Here is a 25,879-nt window from a genome sequence, read left to right as displayed (position 1 = left end):
TAGGCTGTCGGATCAACACGGGCGTGATCTGGGCCATCAGATCACGTTGCATGAAGGAGGGGAAATATCGCCAAAAAATCAATGATATATCTCCGATATATCACCGATATTTTGCCACCAGAGGCGATTATTTCAAAAAATCTCCGATATATCTCCCCGAGCCGATATATCGGTGATATTTTGGCGATATTTACGGAAATATCTCCTCTCTGATTTTTCTCCATGAAATATCGTGTCGATCCCTCCCAATACACGATATATCGGCAATATATCGCCGATATATCTCGATATTTTCCTCCTTGCTATCACGTAGCAAAGCACCAGGCCTCTAAGATGGGATAAGTCCTTCCCTTTCCTCATTATTATTAGCTCTCATTATGTGCCCTTCTATTAGACACTTTTAATATATTCTATCTTTGCCTATGAAGAAAAAAATTATTATTAGCTCTCACTTGTAGGCGCATTTGGTTTCAATGTTACAAATCAACTAGGACATCTCTTTCTAATGCCCAAGCTAATGAAATTCAAGAATACAAGCATAAGGCTATTCATTATTATCAGTACTATCATGCAAAGAAATGGGTGTAGAAACACATGAAAAATAAAAAACAAAAAAACTTGGTCATATTCCATTGATAGTTGAAATATCCATAAGCTAACTATGTAAGTGATGTGGAAGTATACAGGGCTCCATTTTAAGAACACTTGACATACTGATTAAGAATTCAAACCAATTATCTGCAATATTCAGTAAACAAATTCATCACTATTGAAGTAAGGACTTGCTTTGGTTATTAGATTATTCTAGTTGCAAGTCCGATGCTCAATATGACTCACCTCATATGCACGCAAATATCTCACACACTTAGGCTTGCAAGATTCTTCAAGATACTTCTTTGGATCAACAGGCTCTTCGTCCGCCCTAAATTGATAAAAGGCAAGATACACAGTTATATATTTATACATAAACTAAGTCTATTAATCTAAACTCCAAAGAATGATGTACAGGTTTACACAAATAGACAAATAAGATTATTGACTACAATGAAGTATTGATATTTAGCTATTAGTCTAGCAAAGAATCAAATGATGACGATCAAGTAGACATAACTCCTGGAATCTGTGGTTTGGCAACACAATTGAACACTATAAACTAAATTAGAGAATAACTAAAAAGGTTTCTCCCTTAAGAAAATTACTATATGTTAACATCAAGTGAATCTCAGAGTTGCACCAATATAAAAAGATCCAACATGTTTTCATGGCCTTCAAATACATATTGTGCGTTATACACACTCTGCAATAGTGGACAGGTTTGAATCAAGTCAGATGAGTGAAAATTCACAATTTGATGTTTCACAAGCAAGATTTATCTCCACAAAATCACTTTTTGTCCACAATTAATTCATTTGCACAGCATGAACATGAAGAAAGATTGGAAGAGCTTACTTTGGAATTCAACAGATCGAGGAAAGTCTATGACCTCAAAGTCAAGTTTCTTTCAAGTTGGAGAGAATGATGAGGATATTTACCCCAAAAGAAAAGAAAGAAAAATTGAAAAGTTTAGTTTGGTTCCAATATCTGGTAGGATTAAATTTTAGTAGTCTTTTATTAAGTTTACATTTTAGCTTGTTGAGCTTATATTTTAGTTAGTGGTTTATTTTTTTCAAGTTTATATTTTTTTTCTTATAATGTTAGGAAATTCCTTTTCTTTAGCTTCTAAATAATATTCCTTTCCTATATCTTTTCCTATTCTTGCAATAAAGAAATGGGTAATGGAAGTTTCCCTATTAGGAAAGAGTCATAGGAGTCTACATATACTTTTATAGTCTCTCAAAGTAAGAAACAAAAATTATAATAATAATTTCCAGCATCTATTATGCCTCCTTTGAGGGTGTGATTGCCTCCTTCCAATTGGTGATTGCCAATAAACCTCCATGTGTGATTGTGTAGGAAACTTTGTATGATTGCCAAGAATTATTTTTTCTTTTCTTTTCCTTTCTTTCTTCTTTTCTGGTCTTTCATATCATCATACAACAAAGATATAACTTAAACAGTGCTTGAAATCTAAATATGCTAAATCATCTAGTCCATGAGAAGAATAATGGCTCATGACTAATCTCTGGTACTCATATTCATATCCACTGAAGCATCAGCTGGATTTTGTAATAAAAGCATAAAAAACAATCAGCTGAATTTGCAAAAAGTCTCTATTTACTTATTTAGTTATATATATATATATATATATAAATTTTCTTTGTTTTCTCATAGAAAGCTCTTTTTAACTTCAAAAGAAGACACTTTTTCTTCCATTATTCACAACCACAGCACTATGATTTGCCTTTTTAACATTTCATCAACCATCTGCACTTACTAGCTAGGGAAAATAAAGTGCACGATGATGATCTAATCTGAGATATCAATATCTTGACTAACCAGTTGCTCTCAAATGCATTTATCCTCACCATTCATCCCTACAATGTAGGTCTAGAAAAAACAAGCCTGTTCCACCCACCCTTGGATTCACAAACAGGGTTTCACTTGCAACAAGAAATCTTAATTGACTCTAGTGACAGTGGTGTGAATTTCAGCCATCCCCTCTGCACTTAGCTCCTTTAATAAGCACTAACTCATAACCACTACCAATGTCATCAGTCATTTTCACTCATAGGCATAGTTGTGAAAAGCGCATTTCAGGCATGCCTAGGTGCAAGGCAGCACAACACAAACCATTGGCGCCTCACCTTACTCCAGGCAACGCCTGTTGAAGGAGGCGTGGCTTAGGTGCTCGCCTTTGGCCAAGCGCAAAGCCCTAAAAAGGTACGCTTTTTCTTCTCCCTTCTCCCTTCTCCTGTTCTTCTTCTTCTTCCTCCACAAACTATGAACGAGTTGCAGAGGTGGAGCAGAGAGCCCTAATCTGGGCCTTTTTTTTTTTAATGTGTTTTGACCCAACAAAATTCTAAAAAATAAAAAAGGGGTGGGGGGGGACATCCCAGATTGGGGTTTTGACCCAACAAAAATTTTTTAAAAGAAAAGGTCCAGCCCAGATTAGGGCTCCCTGTCTCATGCAAGAAGAAGAAGCAGCAGTGTACCTTTCCAAGCGTACTACTATATAAAATTATATATGTAAATTAAGGTGTGCCTCACTTCACTAAAGTCTGCGCCTTGCGCCTTATGCTCCGGGAGGACTTTGTGCCTTGGGGCACCTTGAGCTTTTTAAAACTATGCTCATAGGAACATGTAAACACTAGGTTATAGCACATTAAGCTTCCCTTACTAACATATTGGGTGAATCCAGCACTATCAGGGATATGACCACCTATTCGTATCAATGTTCTTGTCTCCATTAGCATTATTTCGTGCAAATAGAGTCTGTTAGATGTTCAACATGCTGTACCACAAATAAACTAAACTGAGCTTACATTCCATTTGAATCAATGGTTGGTATTATACAAACCCATAAACATCTCAACTTAAGCCATCCGCTTTAATAATGAGCAGTAGCATCCACAACACAGCTTTAGAATTTGGTAAGTAGAAATACCCTCATGTGAAAACTGAAATGCAATGTCACATAAGTATGGTGCATTACCATCCAACCACTACTGTTTCGCACTATTACGGATACGGAAACACTTGTTTCTTCCATATTTTGGACCTTAGCTCCATGGAACAATATGCTACTGCTGAAACATGGAAGAATTGAAATCTTAGATCAAAACACTATGTATGGATGGTATAAACTGCCTAAGGAATTCCTATGGCTCCAACGTCAACACCACACACCAGGTTTGTTGCTGATTCTGCACTCTCAAACCACTAACTAAACCCCGTCTCCCCTCACAGGGAAAACAAACAAAAAAGCACACACGTGTGCACGCACACACACACACACAAAAGGCTTCTTAGTATAGACTTTTATCCATACAAAACAGCCTGGCAGGACTTGGACATCATTGTGGTTCCATAGGAAAAATGAATCTACATATCATCATACAGTAACTGTGGCTTTTAGCAACAAACATGGGGCCAACACTGTTCAAATTTTTACTGCTGTTATCAGAATTCAGAAATGACTTCACAGTTGCAAACTTATTTAGTAAGAATTGCAGTTGAGTAAACCACATTTGCTTAATAAAATTGATAAGCTAAATTACATAATGGTAAATATGCATACCTTCTTTTATGGGCAAATCATACTATTAAGAACCTATTAACCCGAAATTTAGGAAGTATACAAAGAGCACAAAGAAATGGGAAGAAATAAAACAGAAAAAAGTCAACAAGAAGGGTTTGGCAAAAGCCAAACCCATGCCTAAAATATCAATTAAATCTACCAAACATGCATTCCCCAAAAAATCAGGTACCAAGCAAATAGAGATTTTACAAGAAAAGTCTTTAAGCTCCAAATCCAAATACTTTATACCGGTAACTATACATATGATATAATTAGCTATGCTCAACAATTAGTAATAGTAAAAAAAAAAAAAAGGACGGCAAGACACAAAAAGACGCAATACTCACATAGATATTAAGATGAAATAATAAACGCTCAGTCACTGCAGAAGGCTTCCAACTTTTTCTGCATCCAAGAAACAATTTTATAATGCAACCAATCAACAAGCATCAACTCAAAAATCAAAACTGCAACCAAAAATGTAAATAAATTAACTCCATCTTGGCATAAAGAAACATTCCCAGAATCAACTCAGCAATGACTGAAAACAGTTTATCACTTTTTATAACATCAAAATACCGCAGTACAATCTCAGATTTCAAAAAACAGCCTATAATAAACCACTAACCCCCAGACTCTCTGGAAGAGACTTGATGCTGTAATTCAATATCTCAACTTTCCCATCAAAAAACAAAAAAAAAATCCCAGAATCAAATTTTATACAAAGCGGACGTACTAGCATTGAAAAAATAACCAAAAAAAAATCGATAATATACAAATTGAAACCCTATAATTTATTACCGTACATCCGGATCTTCGGATCGATCTAGTGGAAGAAAAATGTATACAAACTAAATCCAAGGACAAAAATAGAAGCGAAGAAAATGAAAGTTAGGGAAGTGGGAACCCTAATTTTCAGATGGAAATGCAAGAAATTGGAAATAGATGGAAATTTGGCTTGTAAAAACTGAGATCTGACGATATTTTTCCCCTAGCTAGAATGAATCTTGTGTGAAGAGAGTGATCCTACCTCTTCTTGGAAAAGAGAGAGGACTCGGCGGCTTCAGTTGTGGGTTTCGTTTCGCCTGGCAATTGAAGCCCTTGCACTCGAAGACTTTTTCCCCTTTTTTCTTTTTTGGTAATTTGTGGTTTCTAGAATGGACCACGTGGTTTGGATTGAGTGGGCTGTTTGGGCCTCGGGACGACCTCGAGGCCCATTGGGTTCTCCTTATGCCTTGTATTTTTATTTTTATGAGGAAAAACAACATCTTCCCACAAAGGAACCATGTCATCTTAAGTGTGGCAAAAATAATCCAAGAGATTGCCAAAAATGTGATCAATAAATTTGGCTTCCTCTATGAAGCATCTTTATCAATTAACAATCAACCTCTTCTGTAAAACTAATCTAAATCCACACTTTCCTTGGACAAGCCTCCCAAGTGAGGAAAAAAAAAAAAAATCACTTTAGAAGGAATTTAGGAATTCCAAATAATTCCCGAAGGAAAATGGATGACACAATCTTGTTACGATAGAAGGTAAAGGGTTCTTACAAAAAACCTTTTTTTTTTTTACAAATGCTTTCTTAGCTAAACTATCTGTTATTCCAAAAAACCTTCCTTTTATCTAATTAATCTAGATTAACATACAATGACTGAAGTTCAAATTTGCACTTCAAGTCTAATCTAGCCGAGTCTTTAATCCAACTAATATAATTCCAAATTTGATTTTTGCTCGATCCAATATTGAAAAATGAAGATTGCATGCATTTGCACTTAGAGCAAATTTAACCTACTAGAAACGGAATGAGGGTAGGTAGAAAATGAAATAAAAATCATAAATACTTGAATCAAAATATGACTACTATGACTTCAATTGTCCATATATCCTTGATCAACTAAATCATAATGCAAGTAATTTACTAAAGTAGTTCACCAAGAGCATGACTTATAAAGTATATGATATCATCGACTGAAAGGGTGAGTTTATGTAATTATTGTTATTTAGGTTAGCTCACCCTTACAAGGTCTATAGGTTTATGTCTACCAAGCATAAAAAATTAAATTTTTATTATTGTTCTAATATTTGTTAAATTTAAAAGTGTATTTGATAGTAATTATAGGAAGTGTTTTTAGTATTTTTAATATTTGAAGGATGAAAATTTTCAAGTGTTACAAAGATTAAAAACACTTCCTAAAATTACTACCAAACACACTCTAAATGTTAAAAAGATTAGAAGTGCTTTATAAAATTACTATCAAATGGACTTTTAATGTGCTTTTGATTATTATAATTATTATTTTTGACTTGAGATAGCTTGCAAAATTATTAGTATGAAGCAAAGAAACAAGAATGCAAGGAATACAAAAAAACTAAAAACAAACAAACAAAGTAAGAATAGGAAATAAAAATAAAAATATCGTAAGCAATACAAATTGAAGAGCAAGAATGTGAAATAGGGAATATGAAGGAAGGAGAAATGATGATGAATAATGGTGCATAAGAAATGGAAGATGATGAAAAGCAATAGGTGTTAGCATTTTTTTATCCTATAACATGTAGTAATTTGTTATCATATTTGTGTAATGAATATAGATTTATATATATTTCATTTAAGAGAATATCAATTGAAAGATAGGTGAACCAATTGAGAGAGCACCCAAGAGTCTTGTATGTAGAATACTAGAATTATAAATGAGGAGATGAGAAATTTTCATTTATGAGAATGTGGTGTAACAACTTCTATAACTTCATTATTATGAAATTTATTTTGTACATAAAGTTTATGAGTAATGAAGGCAAATGGAAAAGTATAATCAATGCAATTACATGAATGTATTCAAGATAGTAAGTCACCATTATCCATTAATTTGTACATAATATTGGTCAATAAAAAATGTAACTTTCATATAGTCTTTGATAGGAAGACTAAGAATTATAGATCTCTTTTATAAGGTTAAGGTTCCAAGATATATAGATATATAGATATATATATATATATATATATATATATATTGTTGTTTTGCTCATAATAACATACAACCCATAACTCATCCATTATAAGATAATAATGATTTGAAGATCTTGACTAAAATTTCACAAGGTGATTCAAGCTCATATCTGAAGTGTTATTGACATTATGAATTGAGGTAAGAGTAAAATCATTGTTTTGTCATCTTTTTAGTGCATGAATCTATTGTGTTTTATGCATCCACATTGTTTTTTTAATAATTATTTTTCGTATAAAGTTTAGTTTACAACTAATATTAGAGCCAACTAATTTAAACCATAAAGCAAAGTTTCTAAATTTTGATTATTGCTTGATCTTATGGACAACTAAAATATATATGATGTGATGTATATAAATAATGCATCAAAATACATTTTCAGTGTTTTATAATTTTAATCATATCTATTGCATGATTTTATGAAAGTTGCAAATTTATGATTAGTAATTTCAACATGTGATTATGGAAATCCTAAGAGATAATTTTATTTATTATGTATGTTGATTTATTTGTTTGTTTATGATTGATCATATTATATATAGTTCAACCAATGAAACAAGTATTGATCAACCTAATGCAGGATCATCACTATGTTTGATTATATGATAAGAGCTCAGTAATAAAAGGTTGATGAGATTTTTACCTAATTATGTTAAATTTTCTTAAGTTTCAATACTTTTTTTTTATAGTTATATCATATTTATATATATAATTTATGGATCATTAAAATTCAATAAATACTTCCCGTGTTATGTGATTGTAATTTGGCCCAATGAAAAAACTATGATATGATATCTTATGTTTATAATTAATGTGATATATAAGATTATTGTAAAGTGTGATATTAAATTTTGTCATAACATAGAACTAATTTTTATGAATTAAATTTTATTCCATACAAATGAATCCCACTGTTATTACAAGCTATTTGCCTAAAATTGAACCATTAAGTGAGGCAAACTTGAGACAAAGCTTGAGTATATGACTAACTATTCATTTCATGCAGACTCCATAAGAACTTGTGTCCATAATTTAACGAGGCAGGTTATCAATCCATCAAGATTACCTCTTTAATCCTTAAATTACATATCCTTCTATTATGGGATCAACTGACAATCTAGCTCATAAAAAACATATGTCAAATTTCACTTAAAGAATTACTGTGACCACAAATTTCATGATCACATATCCTTTAAATCACTAAAGGGAACACATTGTCTCAATCCTAAGAGATATCAAGGTGTCTCTATTGAGAATACCTATTGCCACAAATCTTCATCAATAGTGATTCAATTGTAGGGAATATATGACCACTTTAAGATCTCACCCATATATCAAAGTCTCCTATTGATTTCAATATAAGCTCAATAGTATCTCAAGGTTGAGAGTCTGTACAATATAGAAGCTTGCTAAATCATGACAACTCAATAACCTTACATCATGATTTATCGTAGGTTTTGTTGAATGTGTACCCATACATACCAATGTACTCACCATGGAAATCCTCTCTCGACAACCAAGATAAATCATCCCTCCAATTAAAGGGTAATGCATTATAATCTCTATTGGATTACCCAAATCCATGAATTGACTGGAACAATTTATCATCTTTCAAGGAACCATGACTTATATATTTTGTGCAACTCTTAATGCTCTCAAGTCATGTACAATGCAAGTGATATGAGTTTGAATGTTCAAATCAATATCAATGCTTATAATTGATAGAAAGGAAAGTCAAGTCTAATTCTATTACATCATATCTTGTTTTTAAGGGTTTTATCCCAACAATAGAATCACCTAAAGCGGTCCTACTTGCATATGCTAAGGATTGATACAAAGGTATGTTAATCAATGCCTTACGATAACCTTATGAGATTTAAAGTGTTGGGAATTTGGATTACTCAATTCCCTAGCCCTGGATCACATAAGGTGCATGCATTTATACTTGGGATTCTCTAGAACTATTGTAGCATAAACATATGGTTGCAAAAACCATTATAGAATAAAGATCTAAAGTTAAAAAGCTTAAACTTGTTATTTAGATATTCCCAAATCGATTTTCATCTAATGAATACTTTGAAACCATGACAGTCATCATAGAACTTGTCTACCCAATAATCTTCCACCCGATTTCTCTCTCCATGGGTCTTGGCATGAGAAAATGGTGGATTTCTTTTTCTCTCTGGAGGATGGTTAGGATTCTTTTCTTTGGAATCTAAAAAATTTGAGCAGGAAGAGTGAAACCTTAACCCTTAAAAGGGGTTTATATAGGCTTTCTTGTGGGCTTAAGTGAATTGAGCTCAAATTGGGCTTGGGTCACCTAATCCAACTCACTTGAGTTTTAATTAATTAATTAATTAGCCTTAATGGACTCCAATTAATTAATTAGTCTATTCTAGAAAGACCATTCATTATATTTAATATAACCTTATATTTTTTTCTATCAAAATGCCTTTACACACACTTATGAATTACAAATACCCATAATACCCTCAAAACATGTGACCATGAAATAAGAGCTCAAGTAGGACCATTGGGACCCATAGGAAAATATTGGTTCTCTCATAATTCAATTATGAAGTTGACTCAATACTACACTAAAGAAAGTTAATTGCACTCCAATATCTTATGGAATTATAACGAGCAAAGCTCGGGTTTGTAACCTACTATTCATTGCATATAGACTCCTTATGAACTTGTGTCAATAATCTAACAAGATAATGCTATCAACCCATCAAGATTATCTCTCCAGTCATTGAATTAAAAATTTTCTTATTACATAATCAATTGACATACTTTAACTCTAAGGAGCATATGTTAAATTCTATTAAAGGAATTATTATGATCATAGATTTCATAATCATGTGTCTTTTAGATCGCCCAATGGGAGTCTTAATCCCATGAGATATCATACTACCTCTATTGAGAATGCTTATTGTTTCCGATTTCTATCAATAGTAACCCAATCCATAGGAAATATATGACCACTTTAAGCTCTTACCCATAGGTTAACGTTTCATGTTGATTTTGGTACAACTTAATATCCTCTTAAGATTAAGAGTCCATGTAATATAATAGTTTGGTCAATCATGACTATCTAATAGTCTTACATCATGATTCATTGTAGGCCATGTTCAATATGTAACCATACATAATAGTGCACTCACAATGGGGACCTTATCCTGATGGTCAAGATAAGTCATCCTTCCAATAAAGAGGTAGTGCACTATAGTTTCTATTAGATTACCCAAATCTTGAATTGATTATGAACAACTTATCATCTTGCACAAAACTCGTGACTTGTATCCTTTCTGCAACACCCAACTCGTGTATAATGCAAATGATTTGGGTTGAATATTCAAATCAATGTCAATGCATAAAAATGATAACAAGGGTGCATTAGGAGTTGCATGGAAGATGCAAGTAAATGACTTTGTTCACAGTTGGTTCATAAACTTAGGCAATCCGTTTGAGGATATAATGCACTACCTCCTAATTGGAGTGATAACTTGTCTTAACCATCAAGATGGACTTCCCATAGTGAGTGCATTAGTGTGTATGGTTATACATTAGATATGACCTATAGTGAGTCATGACATAAAATTATCGGGTAATCATGACTTTATTAAGCTATTATATTATATTGTCACTCAACCTTGAAAGAAAACTAAATTTTGTCAAAGTTAGTCATGACTTTAATTAATGTGTGAGATCTTAAAGTAATCATATAATTTCTATGGATTGTGTCACTGTTGATAGAAGTTGATAACAATAGACATACTCAATAGAAACACCATGATATCTCATAGGATTGAAATAGTGTATCCCTTTAGGTGATCTTAAAGAGGTGTATTCAAGTAAATTATGGTCATAGTAACTCCTTAAGTGAAACTTAACATAAGATTTTTGTGAGCTAGGATATGTCTATTAATCACATTGCAAGAGGATATGAACTTAAGGATGGTAGAGGTAATCTTAAGAGGTTGATAATTTTTACCTTATTAGATTACAAATACCAATTCATGGAGGGATTATATACAACAGATCACAACTCACAAACCCAAGTACTTAGTGTCTCATTGTTATTTACATAACGTATTGTAGTGTAGTTGATTCTCTATAATGAGATATTGAATCAACTTCAAAATTGTATTATGAAGGGGCTAATATTATCCTATGAGTCTCAATGGTCCCTGTTCAAACTCATATACCTTGGTGGTATGATTTATGGTGGTTGGATTAGTTATTGGTTCACTTATATGCATAAGAGTGTTTTGAAATTTCATAAGGTTACTAATTGGAGCCAAAATATGTGCTCTAATGGTACATATTCGATATGATTTGTGCACCAAAGGACACTTAAATCACCCAACTTGACCTAAATCAATGCTAAAGCCCTAGCCATGAGTTTAATTTGTACTTTGGAGACTTATCTCAGGTTCAAGGGAAGAAAATGGTGCAAATTGAATGACTTTAGATTTTGAAAAATCAAGAAATGACTAAATGAATAAATAAGTGAGTCAAGACTCATTGAACGTAAGGAAAGGCAAGACAAGGATATCATGAGTTTGAAATATGAGAAATGACCATTATGGAGTAAGAAAATAGGCAAGAAAGCATAGGAAATGAGGCATAAAGCAAGATTCATCTGCATGGAAATTTAGAACTCAAAAATCTGATGGCATTATATACTCTGATTTGAGGACAAATTTAGAGCACTTTATGGAGTCCATTATATAAATACTATATATTGTTTCGAAGCTCGGGAAGTCAAGAGTCTAACGCTTCAAACGGTGTGTAAATCAGAACTAAAATGAAGAAGTTATGGCCATTGGAAGACAATTGCACCAAGCTGGAGGGTCATTTCGAAATGATTTCGAAATTCAACTTATGATTTCGAAATTCAACTTGTGAATTCGAAATCCACTTCGAAATGACACCAATTTCGAATTCACCCACTGCCACTTTGATGTTCCACCTCCTCTACCTCGGGAATTGCATCTATTCAATTTACGAATTTGAAATCCACTTCGAAATGACACCAATTTCGAATTCACCCATTGCCACTTTGATGTTTCGCCTTTTCTACCTCGGGAATTGCATCTAGGGCACTTCATCCGTCCTAAGTGGACCCCACATGACTAGAAATCAACATTTTATTATTTTTTAATCATTTTTAGGAAATTATTTTGTAATAAGTGGCCAATGAGAGTGTGCCACATGTTAGGTAATTGATGGTATTATATAAAATCTCTCAATTCTAAGTTTTAGGGATCTTGGATTTTTTTCCGGAGTTTTTGACATTGAAGGTGGAAGAAGATTAGAACTTTGGTTTGTTTTCTTTTTCTTCTTTATTAAATATATTATTTTTAGTTTCTTTTGATTTAAATTATAGATTTTTACCCTATTATGGATTGTGAATGTGACATCACCCCCATGAGAGGCTAAGAGCCAACTTGGGGCTTCAAGCATGAAAACCTAAGGACTAGGAAACCTATAGGGACAATGGGTAAATTATTATAACAATAAGATTAATTATTGGTTGGGTGACAATTTATTATTTTTTTATCCTATCCTTGTGAGTTTGTTTAGGGAATGATACGGTAGGTTATTACTTCATACTAGTGATTCTTGGTAATTCTTAATCATTAGTTATCCTCGTCTTCCCTATCGTTATTTGCCCCTAAACAAATCTATAGGAAGGGTTAAAAAGCCAAATCTTAAATTGGTAATCAATCTCATTCATTTGATGGTTTTAGGAATCTGTTTTAAAAAGGAAACATTAGGTTTCAGATGCAATTTTGAGTTATAGAACTTAACTTGATCGCGAGCGGCCAAAGATCCCAAAAGCCTAAGATCATATTACTTAAAAGACCCTTGTTTTCTCTAATTTCTATACCCTAGGTTGGATTGTGGAAAACCTCAAACTTGAATCAATTGAATTTAAAATCAATATTCATTTTTTTTATTAATTTAATTTCTTTTACTTAATTTCCCATTATTTACATATTGTTTTTCACTTTAGGATTTAAACAAAAACAATTCATTTATTCTAGTATTGACAATTTTCATAAGCCAGTCCTTGAGGATGATACCCGAAATACTACAAAAGTCGTAGTGACTATTTCTCTAGTTTTTATTGACTAGAGTTACTATGTAAAAAGGCTAAGTATTTTGGTACAATAGAGAATTTCGGTCAGTTACATAGAAGTTAATAAACAGTATCTTTAAATTGGGTTAATTGATTAATTAAACAACTTTGTTGGATTGATAATCAATTAAGACTTTTTTGGGTTAGTGACATAAGCCCAAGGTGGGTTCAAGTCACTTAAGCTTAGTAGGAACCCTATAAATACCCCTTTAGGGATTAGGGTCTTGTTCTTTTTCCTACCCACCATTATCTACATTCCACAATGAGAGATCCCTAGCCTCCACTCTTCAAAATCCCACTATTTAAGAGTCTAGCATCAACGGAAAGTGATCGAGTAGAAGATCACTTGTGTACTAGATCTTCAACAACATCATATTTGTTTTTCACCACAAGAAAACGATTTAGGAACATTCAAATCATTGTTTAGCATTCTAATCTTATTATCTAAATCATAGAATTATTTTTGAATACATGTATTTTTGTTGTGCTAAGCCTAGGGAGTTTTGCATGCACCTAATCTGATTCTAGGATAGAGAATAAAGTAATTTAAGATTCCTTATAGCTTTTACGTCAGTACGAACAATTTGCTTCAAACTAGTGACGAAACAACTCACCTCTCTGTTGAGAGAGAGAACCGGTCTTAACTAATAGCTTCTCAAAATTTCCTTGATAATCAACCACCAAACCAATTTGTTGAAGTCAAATGAGTTTGCCAAGCAAATCTTTGAATTGGTTGGGGCCAAAACAAGAGAAAATTCCTTACTAATTGAGATCTTCCAAAGTAACATAAACAAGTTCTCCTTCTAACATTTGGAACCAAAGTTGGGCATGGCCCTCCTACTAGAATGAGGCTAGAGTGACCTTATTAGATTCAACGATTTCATAGGGTGAATAGTACTTTTCTGCAATGCACACCCAAGTCGTAGGATCATCTTAACCATTGTAATGAGGAAAATCAAAATTTAAGGTCTTAGGAATATAGTTGTTGAGAGAACCCAATCTAGTGATGTTGGAGTTAATGCTCGTTTGACCTTTGCCCCTGTTTGCAAAATGCTTGCCATTGTTCTTACTTTTACCGAAAGCATGTTGGCTGAGTAGTTCTATTATGTTAGTGATATGACCTAGCATTTCCTTCTAACTAGTGGCAAGAGCTATCACAATCTCTTCAAGCTTCAACATATGATCTTGCAAACCCATGTCTGGCACTTTGATACCAAAATGTTACATTAAGTAACTAAAACAATGAAAACAAAAGTTTCTTAGGTTATATGAGGAACTAATGCCTCCTAGATAACTCAAAGAGTTGATATAATTGTTTGATCCTTTTTATTCAATATCAACTAAGTTTTTTATAATGACTTGCTTAATATTTACATGCATAAAAGTAGGAAACAATAATTGAAAATAAACACGTTCTCACGTTCACAACTAATTCAAACATTAAATAGAGAAAAACAAGGAATAAAGTATCAACTATGTAAAAGATAAGATTTTCTTCTAACAACATCATAATAGAACTTTACCTATTTCTTGGTAATACTTTTTTTCTAGAATATTAAAAGTTCACTTATATCTTGATATTTCAACGTATAATATGAAAAAGTTCGATTTATTTATTAAGGGAAATAATCAAGAAGCTATACAAAATGAAAATAATCAACATTATACTCAAAATCAAACAAATAATGCATAAAAACCTGTTTAAATCAATGATTCCCTTTTTAATTTTAAAAGTTTTCATGTATAACTAACTATCATATATTCTTGTATATAGTTTTGAAAAGAAGTAATCGAAATTTATATTTATATTGTCAAATGATCAAACTCTTCATGGTGTTAAAAAAAAAAAAAAATTAAATAGAGAAAAATCTATTAAACAAACTAAAATAGAGTAAAAGTCCCATCCTACAATACTAAATATTGATCAATAATGATGAAGTTCTCACATGGCTTCTTGGAGCAATGAAAAATGACATTTTGAGTATGATCTTTCATGTTGAAACGATAAATGAGGTATGAACCTCTCTAAAAGAGTAATTATTTCTTGTTGCAATCAAGAGAGAATAGAGATATGTTTATGACTAAAAAAAATCATAGCCTCTTGAAAAATATTTAAAAGACTTAAAAAATATAATTGACAATCTCATTAAATCAAAAAGTGAATTTTAGACCAAGATAAAGTTTTCAAACTCTTGTTATGTTTACTAAATCACCTTATCCTTTTTTTAGTCGATTCATGTTAGTTTTTTTAACAATATGAGTAACCACTCAATTCTCAAGAAAAAAGATAGAATGTTCATACAATATGCACAAACCTTTTTTTTTTTTTGGACAATTCCATCGCAGTCGAAATGGTTGAGGGGAAGAGGTTTCACCTTATTAGGCATTATAATGCTCAAACTAAAAATCAAAATACCGATAATAATTTTAGGTGGAACAATATTAATGCTTTACATATACCCATTGATTAGGCAAAACAAAATTAGTGTTCTACATATGTCCATTAATCCTACGTCTTTATACTCATTCTAAACACATTGGGCTTGATAATCATTTTATTTGAGAGAAGACAGCTATGACTCTCTCGGCATTAGATTTGTTCTCTCATGCTCTCAACTTTTTGATATTTTTATGAAGTCATTGTCTCATCGTGTTTTCAAATAAGTTTTGATGAAGATGCTCAACATCAAGTACATATTCTAGTAAATAATTTCAAAACTCCAAAAAGAAATAACATATTAAAAGTATTTGATATCTTTAATTTAAAAAATTTTCTTATATAAGTTTTCATACATTTTTTTTTTAAAAAAAACAGTAAAACATTTTCATTTTCAAATTATCACACTCTTCATCCTTATATTTTGTTGAATAAAATAATAAATCATGACATTTCACACACCCCTTTTCCCAACAGAATATTAAAACAATATAAATTCCGTCACCTTCAATAAGAGCCCATTTGGTAGTGATTCTAGTGGAAATGTTTTTATTTGAAGTGTTATCTGCTATAGTGTTTCTGTGAAAAACACTTTTATGATAATCAGAAAAAATGATTCTAAAGTGTTTTTATAATATATTGTATAAATATAAAAACACTTTTAATATTAATAAATTACCAAAAAGGACATATAATTTTAATTAAAAAAATGGTATGATAAACAAAAAAACTTTTTATTAATGAAAAAACATCTAATCACTAAAAAAATAACATTGAATAAAAGATAATTTTAAAATTAAAACAATATATGATTACCTATTAATTTCTAAAAAAAAAAAAGACTTTTCTAATTAAAAATAATAATTTTTTTATCACTATACTAAAATTTTAAAAAATATTTACAAAAAACATCTAAATTAATAAAAAAAAAGAACATTAAAAAAAAATGGAAAAGGAAAACAAAAAAAGAATAGAGGGCTACCTTCGATCCACGATCTCGAATGAAAATAGAGGTTTACTGATGGAGAGCGGAGGAGGAGAATAATAAAGGAGAGAGGTATGAACGAAAGGGAAGAAAGATATCGGGAATCACTGGGGGGCATTTTTGGAATATTTCAAAAAAATTGAAGTGTTTTTTTTAAAAAAACACCTGTCAAGTGATTCTCTAAAATCACTTCAAGTGTTTTTCCAGATTTTCAAAAGTGTTTTTTAAAATTTGCCAAACACTTTATTTTCATCCCAAAAACACTTAAAAGTGTTTTTAAGGGTAGAAACACTTTTAAAAATCACTGTCAAACGGGTTCTAAGTACAAGTGAAAAGCTTCATTTGTACTCTTCGAAAGGGAAAAAAGAAGAAGAGGTAAAAAGTGAAGAAAATTAAAATACAATCTTAATCTTAATAAGATTTCTCATTATTTTTTAAAAAAATTATCTTAAATCTACTTCATCACTCTACGCATCTACCTTCACTTTAAAACATTAATCATATTAATATATCGACTTATTAAATTTTATTATGCCTAAAATAACCTTCTCATTATTATCTTCTAAACTTACATTTTTTTCGTCATTTCTTCTTTCAATTTCTTTTTTCTTAACAGAAAACCCTAGAAAGAATCCTTTCTTTGAATGTTGTTTGTTAATATATCTTTTTAGTCCACACATTAATATTATATTTATATTTTGTGAATATAAAATTTGTTGTAAAATGATTAAAATAAAAATATTAGGTGTAAATTGGATCCACCTTTATTTATTTATTTAAAAAGAAAAATAATATTAAAAATTACCTTAAAAAAATAATTATTTTTAAAAATAGTTGAAAAAAGAAAAGATGTTTGAAAAATTTTATTATTTCAAAATTGAAAAATAATTTTTAAACAAATTATACTATTTAAAATTTTAAAATAATTTTTAAACATATAATATAAATATATACGTTTTATATAAAAATTATTACATTTTATACATAAGTTACTACAATTTTCTATTTTTAAAAATTGAGTTTCCTAGAAGAACCCCCAAGGGCCAAAATGCAATTTATTTCATGTTAGAGGTCTTTAAATTTTAAAAGTCTGCAGGCATGGATCGCGATCCGTGTGCTCTCAAAATAATTAGATCTGGACCGTTCATTGAAACTCAAATCGACGTCCCCAAATTCACAGGCGCCACATTCCTTTCCTCCAAATTTCGAATTTCCCTCGATTTCCGTCTCCTCATCGCTTTATATAAGGCCATCTCTTCTTCCCCCCGTCTCACATCATCCTCTGTCACTCGTACAAAACCCTAAGATTCTCTGTAGAAACTCTGCTTCAGAAATGGCCAGAACCAAGCAGACTGCTCGGAAGTCCACCGGAGGCAAAGCCCCTAGGAAGCAGTTGGCCACGAAGGCCGCCAGGAAGTCGGCTCCTGCCACCGGAGGAGTCAAGAAGCCTCACCGCTTCAGGCCTGGAACGGTGGCGCTGAGGGAGATCAGGAAGTACCAGAAGAGCACGGAGCTGTTGATCCGGAAGCTTCCTTTTCAGAGGCTGGTGCGTGAGATCGCCCAGGACTTCAAGACCGATCTGAGGTTCCAGAGCAGCGCCGTGGCGGCATTGCAGGAGGCTGCCGAGGCCTACTTGGTGGGGCTGTTCGAGGACACCAATCTCTGCGCGATTCACGCCAAGAGGGTCACCATCATGCCCAAAGATATTCAGCTAGCGAGGAGGATCAGGGGCGAGAGGGCTTGAGCTGTTGCACTCTCCGTGTCAATTTGTGGATTTTGTCACTTTTTAGAAATTAGGGTTGGTGTGGGAATCTTTATCTCGAGATTCTGTAGGTTTTTCAGGGTGTATTATGCTGAGTACCGTGTAAACCTCTTTATGAAAGCTAATGGAACCTGTCTTTTATTCACATCTCTTTGTTCTTTTCTAAAGGGTTTTCTTTTGGTGGTGCTGGATGCGAAGGGAGAGAGTAGCTTGAGATATGAATTCACGTTTTGGAACCTGGAAATTTACCTGGAGAAAGGAGACTTTGGGTCGATTTTCAGTAACCCTCTTCAGAAGCTTTGAAGAGAAGTGAAATGATAGGTGGAATCTAAAACTTTGGGACCCTCTAGATCTCTATGTGAAATGATAAGCAGCAACAAACGGCACATTCATACCCTGTAAAAAGGTGAACTTCTAGGGTGATTGATGTGGGTTTATTAAGGGCGAAAGAACATCTCTAATATGGGCTCATAAAGGGAGAAAATGTATACTAAAAAGGACATGTTCAAATCAATATGGCAGCTCGCAGATCACAGGTTCATTTCCATTGGAGACTGTACACAGTGATCTCACTTGAATTATCAAAACTTTTGGTGACACCATGCAGGAATTTCTCCATAGCCCCCCTAAGCAGTTTAGAGGCACAGGTAAGGGGATTGAGTTCAACAGGGATTTGCAAAATAAACTCCGTTTGGCCTCTCACCTATATTTATGAAGTTCTCTGATATCTTGCCTCTTTTTGATTTGACCAGCGTCTGGTAGAAGTAGAACCTCTCAAACACAACAATCAACATTGAGTTCTGAACTTCTGATAGATAGCAAACTCATTGCATAGAGTGCTCTTGTTGTTTAATCACCCATCTGCATCATCCATTATGAAAAGCAGTCTCTTTAAAACTCAATTGTGCTAATTTAAAACATTTAGCTAATGCAACATTTTTTTTAATAAAGAATTTTAATAGTCCATGGTGGATGGCCAAGTCACAAAAGCTATGAACTCTGAAATTATTCACAATAAAGAGTGAGTTGGGATGTGTTTCAATGGGTGGCAAAGGGAATATTATGCTTTCTTTCCAAATTTTAGTTGGCATAATGTAACTCTTTCTAAGAGTACATTTGACGGTATTTCTATTCGATGTGTTTTTAGTGAAAGTGTTTTCTTTAGAAGTGTTTTTAGTGAAATCACTTATCAAATGTTTATCCAGGAAACATTACAAGTAATTTTCCAACATTGCAAGTGACTTTTCATATTTTTAAAATTATTTACTAAATTGTCATATGACCATTTAAAAAAAAAAAACACTTTTTGAGCTAAAAGCGCTTCCTAAAATCGTTGTCAGGCGGATTCTAAATAATGTAACCACTACAAAAGGGAATGATTCCTAGAGCTCACCTCTTGCAACTCTCATAAGTTTCTTGCCTATTGACTTAGAACAAGACATTACTACCTTGAACCCAACTTCACAATGAACGTGACATGCAATGTCAAACAACATAGTTAGCCACGCCATATTATTAATGAGCACATTATTTAAGTTCTCTTAAACTCTTTCTGAGTCCAATATATACGGTTTAGAATTTACTAAGTAGAAAGCATTTGAAACAAACATTTTTAATAAAGCTACCCAGTAAAAACGAAAGGACACCAGCAGGATTTGGCAGTATGATGCACACAACATACCTTCATTAAATCTTAGGAGGCAGCATCATCAAACAGAACTTTATAAAACCGCTTTCTTTCTTCAGGGTCCAATAAACCTCCTAGATTACTCTCATGATCATCTTGTTCAGACATTTCAGAGCTTTTGTCCCTCATTTTTGGTGAACTTTCCAATACCATGCCTTTCTTCTTCTTCTTTTCTAAATTCATTAAATGGTGCCTCCGATTATATTCATGTAGCCCCTCCTGCATCAATTCACCAAATTTCTCCTTCACAACAACAAGCGGATCCTTATCAATCAGTTCTGACCCATTATATCCTTCTCTAAGAAGAACTGTGTAAATCTGGTACCTATTTGAAACATAAAATATTCCAGGATGTTTGAGTAGCAAAACATTCAATTTCTCTGGTAAACCAAACTCTCTTCTAAAATGACCTAGCTTCACAATCGACAATTTCTTCCACAAGGTTAATGACAGCAACTCATGCACCAAACCTACTATCCTCTTCTCCATCTCCTTCGATCCTTCCACTAAATGACTGGCATCCAAATAAGGTGAAATATATGGAGTTGCATTAAATTCACAAAATCTCTCCCATGATTTCACCCAAGTTGAAGGCAGTGTACATGAAAACCGTGGATCAGAACCCTGGCTGTGAGCTAAGCTTTCAATTACAGAAATGCCTAAATCAGGATTCCAGGATAAGAGTTCAATCTCCATTGCACTCCGTCTCCCACTGTAATTAACAATTCGAAACATTTCTGGGTGCTTTGGCACAATTCTAATCAAATAATCATCTGGAAATCCAAAACTTCGCTTTAACTCATTGAGTTTCATGACATTGAGTCTATGATTTATGCTCATCATCAACAACTTTGTTAATCGCTCCACAAGCACTGGTTCCTGCATATCCTTCACAGATTCTTCCTCCTCTACCAAAGACATCATTCGCTTTGTGAGTTGACAATAGTACTCATCACCTTCAAGATAGACATTGAAGCAGCAGGGGTATTTTTTCAGCCAATTGAGAGCTTTGCCTTGAAGATCGAGAGTTTTGAACTTTTTCTGGAGAAACTTAACTGCTGCTACTTGTTCAGGGCATCGAAGGATTATATTCTTGATCTGATTATTGACAATCCATCGACGGTTTCGACTGAGAGATGATTCAAGATCTGGGTCCTTCTTCATTGACCACAGAGAGAAGATTCGAACATGATAAAGAAAGGGCAGTGGAGGGTACACTCTGGGTTCCCAATAATTTAGGTTTTGTAGGAATATTTTGGTCACCATTCTGTTCTCCTCTTAATAGTCTCTTACATTTGCCACCAGTAAATAGTCCTGCTTCAAGAAAATAGAATAAGCAAAGACAATTAGCAAATTCAACTTTCTAACAGAGGATTGATTTCAAGGGAAATAAAGCTTTAAAAACCACCATTTTCCCAAAAAAAAAGAGGGCGAGGAAAAATACCAACTGGCCAAAATTTTGAAGAATTCTTGTTTCCTTTGTTTTTGTGTTCACGTTGTCTCTAAGACCCAACAGAGAATAGTAAGATAGTGACAATTGATTTTCCGCTAATAATACAAGTAGACTAACATGTTTCATCAATACATATTGAAACGGAAGCAATTTTCCGACTTTGGGGAAAATGATTCCAAATGGTCCATTGGCAAACAACAGCTATGAGGAATTTTGATGTAGCTGTCCACACCCCAAATTAATAGCTTAAACTTCTAAAAGAGTACAATTATATTTGGAATATTGAAACTGCAATTGTCACATTGTATTTCATTTATGAATTGAAACCCTAACATAAAAGAAAATTTTCTGTTTGGTTGCTGAGAAAAGGAAAAGAAATGAAAGCATGGAGTCCAATAACAATTTGATTGCGATAAGATTCCGAGTTTCCCCTTTGTTTTTCCCATAAAACAAACAGCACTAGAAAAAGGAGGAAGAAAAAAACGGAGAACCTGGATGCAAAGAGTATGGAACTCTGTGAATTGCGATGAACAATGATTCGGTATATCCGCCGGCACGGTCGAGATGGCGAGGTCTGCTTCCACTACCCCTCGTCTTTCAAACCCTTAAAACGGTGCGTTTCGACTAGTGCAGAGTGCAGAGTGCAGACTGGAAAAACAGAAGGAAAAGAAAATTAATAATGGCTGTCCGTTTCACTGATTTTTTTTTTCTCAATTTCTATAAATTAAAGTTTCGATTTTTTATTTATTTTACTCTTAATCTTAAAATTTATTAGTAGATATTAAAAAAATAAAGAAATTTTAAAAGAATTATTTTAATCATTCTTAAACAAAATTTGATATCAAGATAAGGTAGGGTTGCTTTGTATATATTATTTTTAAAAAACAAGTGATATATCGTAAATATATTATTTTTAAAATTATTAAATTTTTTTTGAAACTAACAAACAAGAGATATATCATTAAGGTGTAAATAAGGTTGGTTTTGTAATCGACTGTATGCGATGAAAACCAAATCAATTAGATATTGAGTAAAAAATCAAATCAAATTAAGTCTTTTGATGTCAGTTTGATCATATTTAGAGTAAAAAATCTAATCAAATTAAGTCTTTTGACGTTAGTTTGATTCGATCCTCATGGATCGATTTCAATCCAACTTCATAGCCTTTTTTCTTCTTAACTCAATTGTAAATTTATATTTGTTTTGAACATAAACCGAGTTTATATTAGTTCCTAAATCCAATTTGTTTTTAAAATTAATTGAAACCAATTTAGATTTGAAGTTAAAAATATTTTAAATACATTTAAAATTAATTTGACCATATTATAAAAACAATGAATTATTTGCATATGATCAAAGGTTTCATGCCTGCTCACAGACGTAAAATAGTTATTTGGGAACTCTTTCAAGCAAATGTATATTCCCCTTTTTTTTTGAACAAAATATACAAACCCATTTTTTTTTTTATATTTCTAGATTGATAAAACTAATTTTTAAAAATTCCAAGGAGAAAAACAAAGATTTAAAAATTGCGAATTATGCAAAGGAAAAGACGGGGAGAAAAGACAAAAGGCCAAAAGAAAGGAAAAAGCACAGATAAAATTCTAAAACACTATTTAAAATTACTGCAAAATGCACTCTTAAAATTTCATAAAATTCTAGATACAGCATCTGCTGGTGATCTATATTCTTCTGTATATGCTAGTGCGCGATACAATTCAAACTTCAAATCATATACGCTTTCCAAAGAGTTGAGAGATTCATCCGTTAATGTATCATATTCCAGAATAAACATTCAATATTTCATGAAATTTGAATAGATTTGACAGAGTCATTTGCAGAATTTTGGAGAAAATAATATGAAGAGAGATGCAGATTTCTAGAGAATGAATGCAAATGTTGCCACAAATAAAAAATTCTAAAGATAAACAGAATAAAGTGGTGGTAGAATGCCTTCACTTCAATGGTATGGACAAGAAGTGAGCAGCTAAGAAAGGCTCTTGCTTCGTTTGACATTCACGACCAATGACTAACAAAGAAGACAAAGTTGATGAAAGGCAAATCAAATAGTAATTTCATCCCAAAAACAGGGGTGGTTTTCAGCAACGGAAATTTTTATCTGATCAACTGAAAAGACGTTTGGGGCCAAATATCTGAATCTCGAAAGGGAATACCAGAGGGTGAAAGGGGGTCTCTCGATTGCGGAGTCTCATTCTCTATGAGCAAAGACTTTTATAGAGGAGCGTTTAAAACAAAAAAAATAAGATAAGGTTCTGGGTAAGTTTTCAAAAGATTGGAGGCCTAAAATGTAAAGAGAGATTGAGTTTTGCTAGGAAAAAAAAAGTTCTATCAGAAGGTGAAACCGTAAGGCAAAGAGTTGATGGGAGGGCTTTTGATTTTCAAAAACTAGTATAAAGTCGCAGTTGAGAGAAGCGACGCTGCAATTGATCAGAGATAAAAAAAAAAAAGAAGCCCACGTGTTGACAGTGTCATGAAAGATGAAAACAGAAGGCAACGAGGCACCTGGCAAGTCGACCAGGCATCTCCATGAAAGGAGGGCCTAGTTTTTAGCCCCCACAAAGCTGGTAATGGGAGCAAACTCAAGAGGAAAAAGAATCACTGTAAGAACAATGTCGGCAGCAACAACACAGATATTATGTTTTATTGATGACCTCCCTAAGAGATAGAAAGAACATATTCCTAATCAACGAGGGTGCTGTGCCTGAAAGTTAGAATAAATTTTACAGATTGGGTGGGGCAATAAATTATCACGGAATCCTTCCCTCCCTTTTCTGACATCAAAATCGAATTAGAATGTCACAACAATAACAGCATAAATGGAGAGAAGCATATATTGGGGACCTGACGAAATACTAAAAACAAACTCTTTCCTGTGCCTGATAGTTTATCATCATCAACTTTGAATGAAAGAAACATTCTCTTTGTCCTGTGCCCCAAGTTTTTTTTAACTAAAATCAAGGGGCCACCGTCACTGTGCTCTCTGAGTTCAAACCACACCGCACTTTAAAAGGATCCCGAATAAAAATAATAAACCATTCAGACTATGCTAGGGGGATCCCCCACCCAGTTGCAAACAGCCCTTGGCCAGCGCGTTCTAATGCAGTCCACCAATGGTGCATGTTGAGCAGGCTCTGGTTTAGCCACTTCAATAACCGTTTCTTTTGCACTTGGGTCATTCCCACCTGAAGCAGAGGGCAATACAACATCTGCCATAAACTCCTCAGGAGTCCATCTTGGGGGAACTGAAACCCTCAATTTTGTAAGTCTAGGTCTTTGAATTGGCATCTCACTTCCTGAAGCTGCTGGACTCCCATTCAAGACCGATTTTGCAATCCCATTAAAATGGTAAAGATCAAAGACCTTCTTACCCATTGATCCAGTAGGATCTTTTAAGCCTCCAAATCTCTTGTCTAAATCCAGAAGAACCTGCCAGAACTCACTCCATACAATAAACCCAGCCCCACAGAGGTGATCTAGCTTCTCAGGTGGAAGGTCAATGCCTGTTTCTCTGAGGACTTGATGGAACCCTTCCACACTGATGAAGCCACCTCCTCCACTCTGATCTTGCGCATCAAATGCCTTCCTGATCTGTGACTCTCTTTCTTCCAGTTCATTCTCATCTTGAACAGTGGTATCAAGAGCAAATAGGACTGTATAATGAGACTCACTCCCAACAACCCATATTGGCCATTTTGGGCATTTCAGAAACTGCCCAACCTTACAGAAATTCAGGGATTCTAGCAAAGTAAGGAATCCAACTTCCACACATGTGGATATTCCCTTCAAAGACATGCCCCCACCTAAATCCATCCTTCCATCAAACACATTAGGGACAGCCTGCCCGCATAGCAGTAAGTTTACAATTTCCTGTTCCATAAAATTCAAGGGTAGGACATAATTTTTATATAATCCAATCATAATGCAACTATTAAGGCAGCGCATCCATAGCAAACAATCAATGAAGCACCAAAAGAGGGAAGTGAACAGTGATCTGTAGGTAGTATGTATACCTGTGAGGCATGGCCAAATGGAGCAGTCACTAGAGGTGGGTTCGGATCGTCTCTGTCAGCTTGAATGGAGTCCTACAAAATAGGAATTTTTTTTTTAATACAATAGCATCACCTATCCAAGCAGAGAAGTGATGCAACAAAGCAACAGTTCCGTTTAAACTCATTCATTTGGGCAAGCACTCAGAGAACTC

General features: G+C 33.4%; 3 protein-coding genes and 1 non-coding gene across 6 annotated transcripts in view; 1 reads left to right on the top strand and 3 right to left on the bottom strand.

Annotated features, from left to right (window-relative positions):
- Window positions 1-4,805: 4,805 nt before the first annotated feature.
- LOC100253774 (uncharacterized) lies at window positions 4,806-5,201 on the bottom strand. The gene is made up of 2 exons (XR_009464933.1): window positions 4,979-5,201; window positions 4,806-4,852 (listed from the first exon to the last, which is right to left on the bottom strand). It is a non-coding gene; the product is annotated as an uncharacterized LOC100253774 (transcript).
- A 12,587-nt stretch (window positions 5,202-17,788) lies between these two features.
- Window positions 17,789-18,662, top strand: LOC100258920 (histone H3.2). The gene has a single exon (XM_019216828.2). It carries the CDS (start codon window positions 18,089-18,091, stop codon window positions 18,497-18,499), a length of 411 nt encoding a protein of 136 aa, XP_019072373.1. The 5' UTR covers window positions 17,789-18,088; the 3' UTR covers window positions 18,500-18,662.
- LOC100253756 (protein WHAT'S THIS FACTOR 1 homolog, chloroplastic) lies at window positions 18,035-22,347 on the bottom strand. Of its 3 annotated transcripts, none has more exons than XM_059735010.1 (4): window positions 22,149-22,347; window positions 21,649-21,706; window positions 20,199-21,518; window positions 18,035-19,378 (listed from the first exon to the last, which is right to left on the bottom strand). In XM_059735010.1, exon 3 carries the CDS (start codon window positions 21,468-21,470, stop codon window positions 20,211-20,213), a length of 1,260 nt encoding a protein of 419 aa, XP_059590993.1. In that variant the 5' UTR covers window positions 21,471-21,518; window positions 21,649-21,706; window positions 22,149-22,347; the 3' UTR covers window positions 18,035-19,378; window positions 20,199-20,210. The 3 variants fall into 3 exon arrangements, 2 of the variants coding, with proteins under 2 accessions (XP_059590993.1, XP_002266948.1); XR_788364.3 differs by lacking the exon at window positions 21,649-21,706 and having other exon boundaries at window positions 18,919-19,143; window positions 19,221-19,378; XM_002266912.4 differs by lacking the exon at window positions 21,649-21,706.
- Window positions 22,348-24,290: 1,943 nt separating this feature from the next.
- LOC100258904 (uncharacterized) overlaps window positions 24,291-25,879 on the bottom strand; it is a 46,550-nt gene continuing 44,961 nt past the window's right edge. Inside the window, exons 6-7 of the mRNA XM_010666822.3 lie at window positions 25,689-25,760; window positions 24,291-25,545 (exon numbers count right to left, since the gene is read on the bottom strand). Coding sequence (XP_010665124.1) covers window positions 24,715-25,545; window positions 25,689-25,760 — 903 coding nt within the window. The 3' untranslated portion in view covers window positions 24,291-24,714. The remainder of the gene's footprint in view (window positions 25,546-25,688; window positions 25,761-25,879) is intronic.

Source organism: Vitis vinifera, chromosome 18, assembly GCF_030704535.1.
Source record: "Vitis vinifera cultivar Pinot Noir 40024 chromosome 18, ASM3070453v1".
NCBI lineage: Eukaryota > Viridiplantae > Streptophyta > Magnoliopsida > Vitales > Vitaceae > Vitis > Vitis vinifera.
This window is presented reverse-complemented; position numbering and strand designations above follow the sequence as displayed.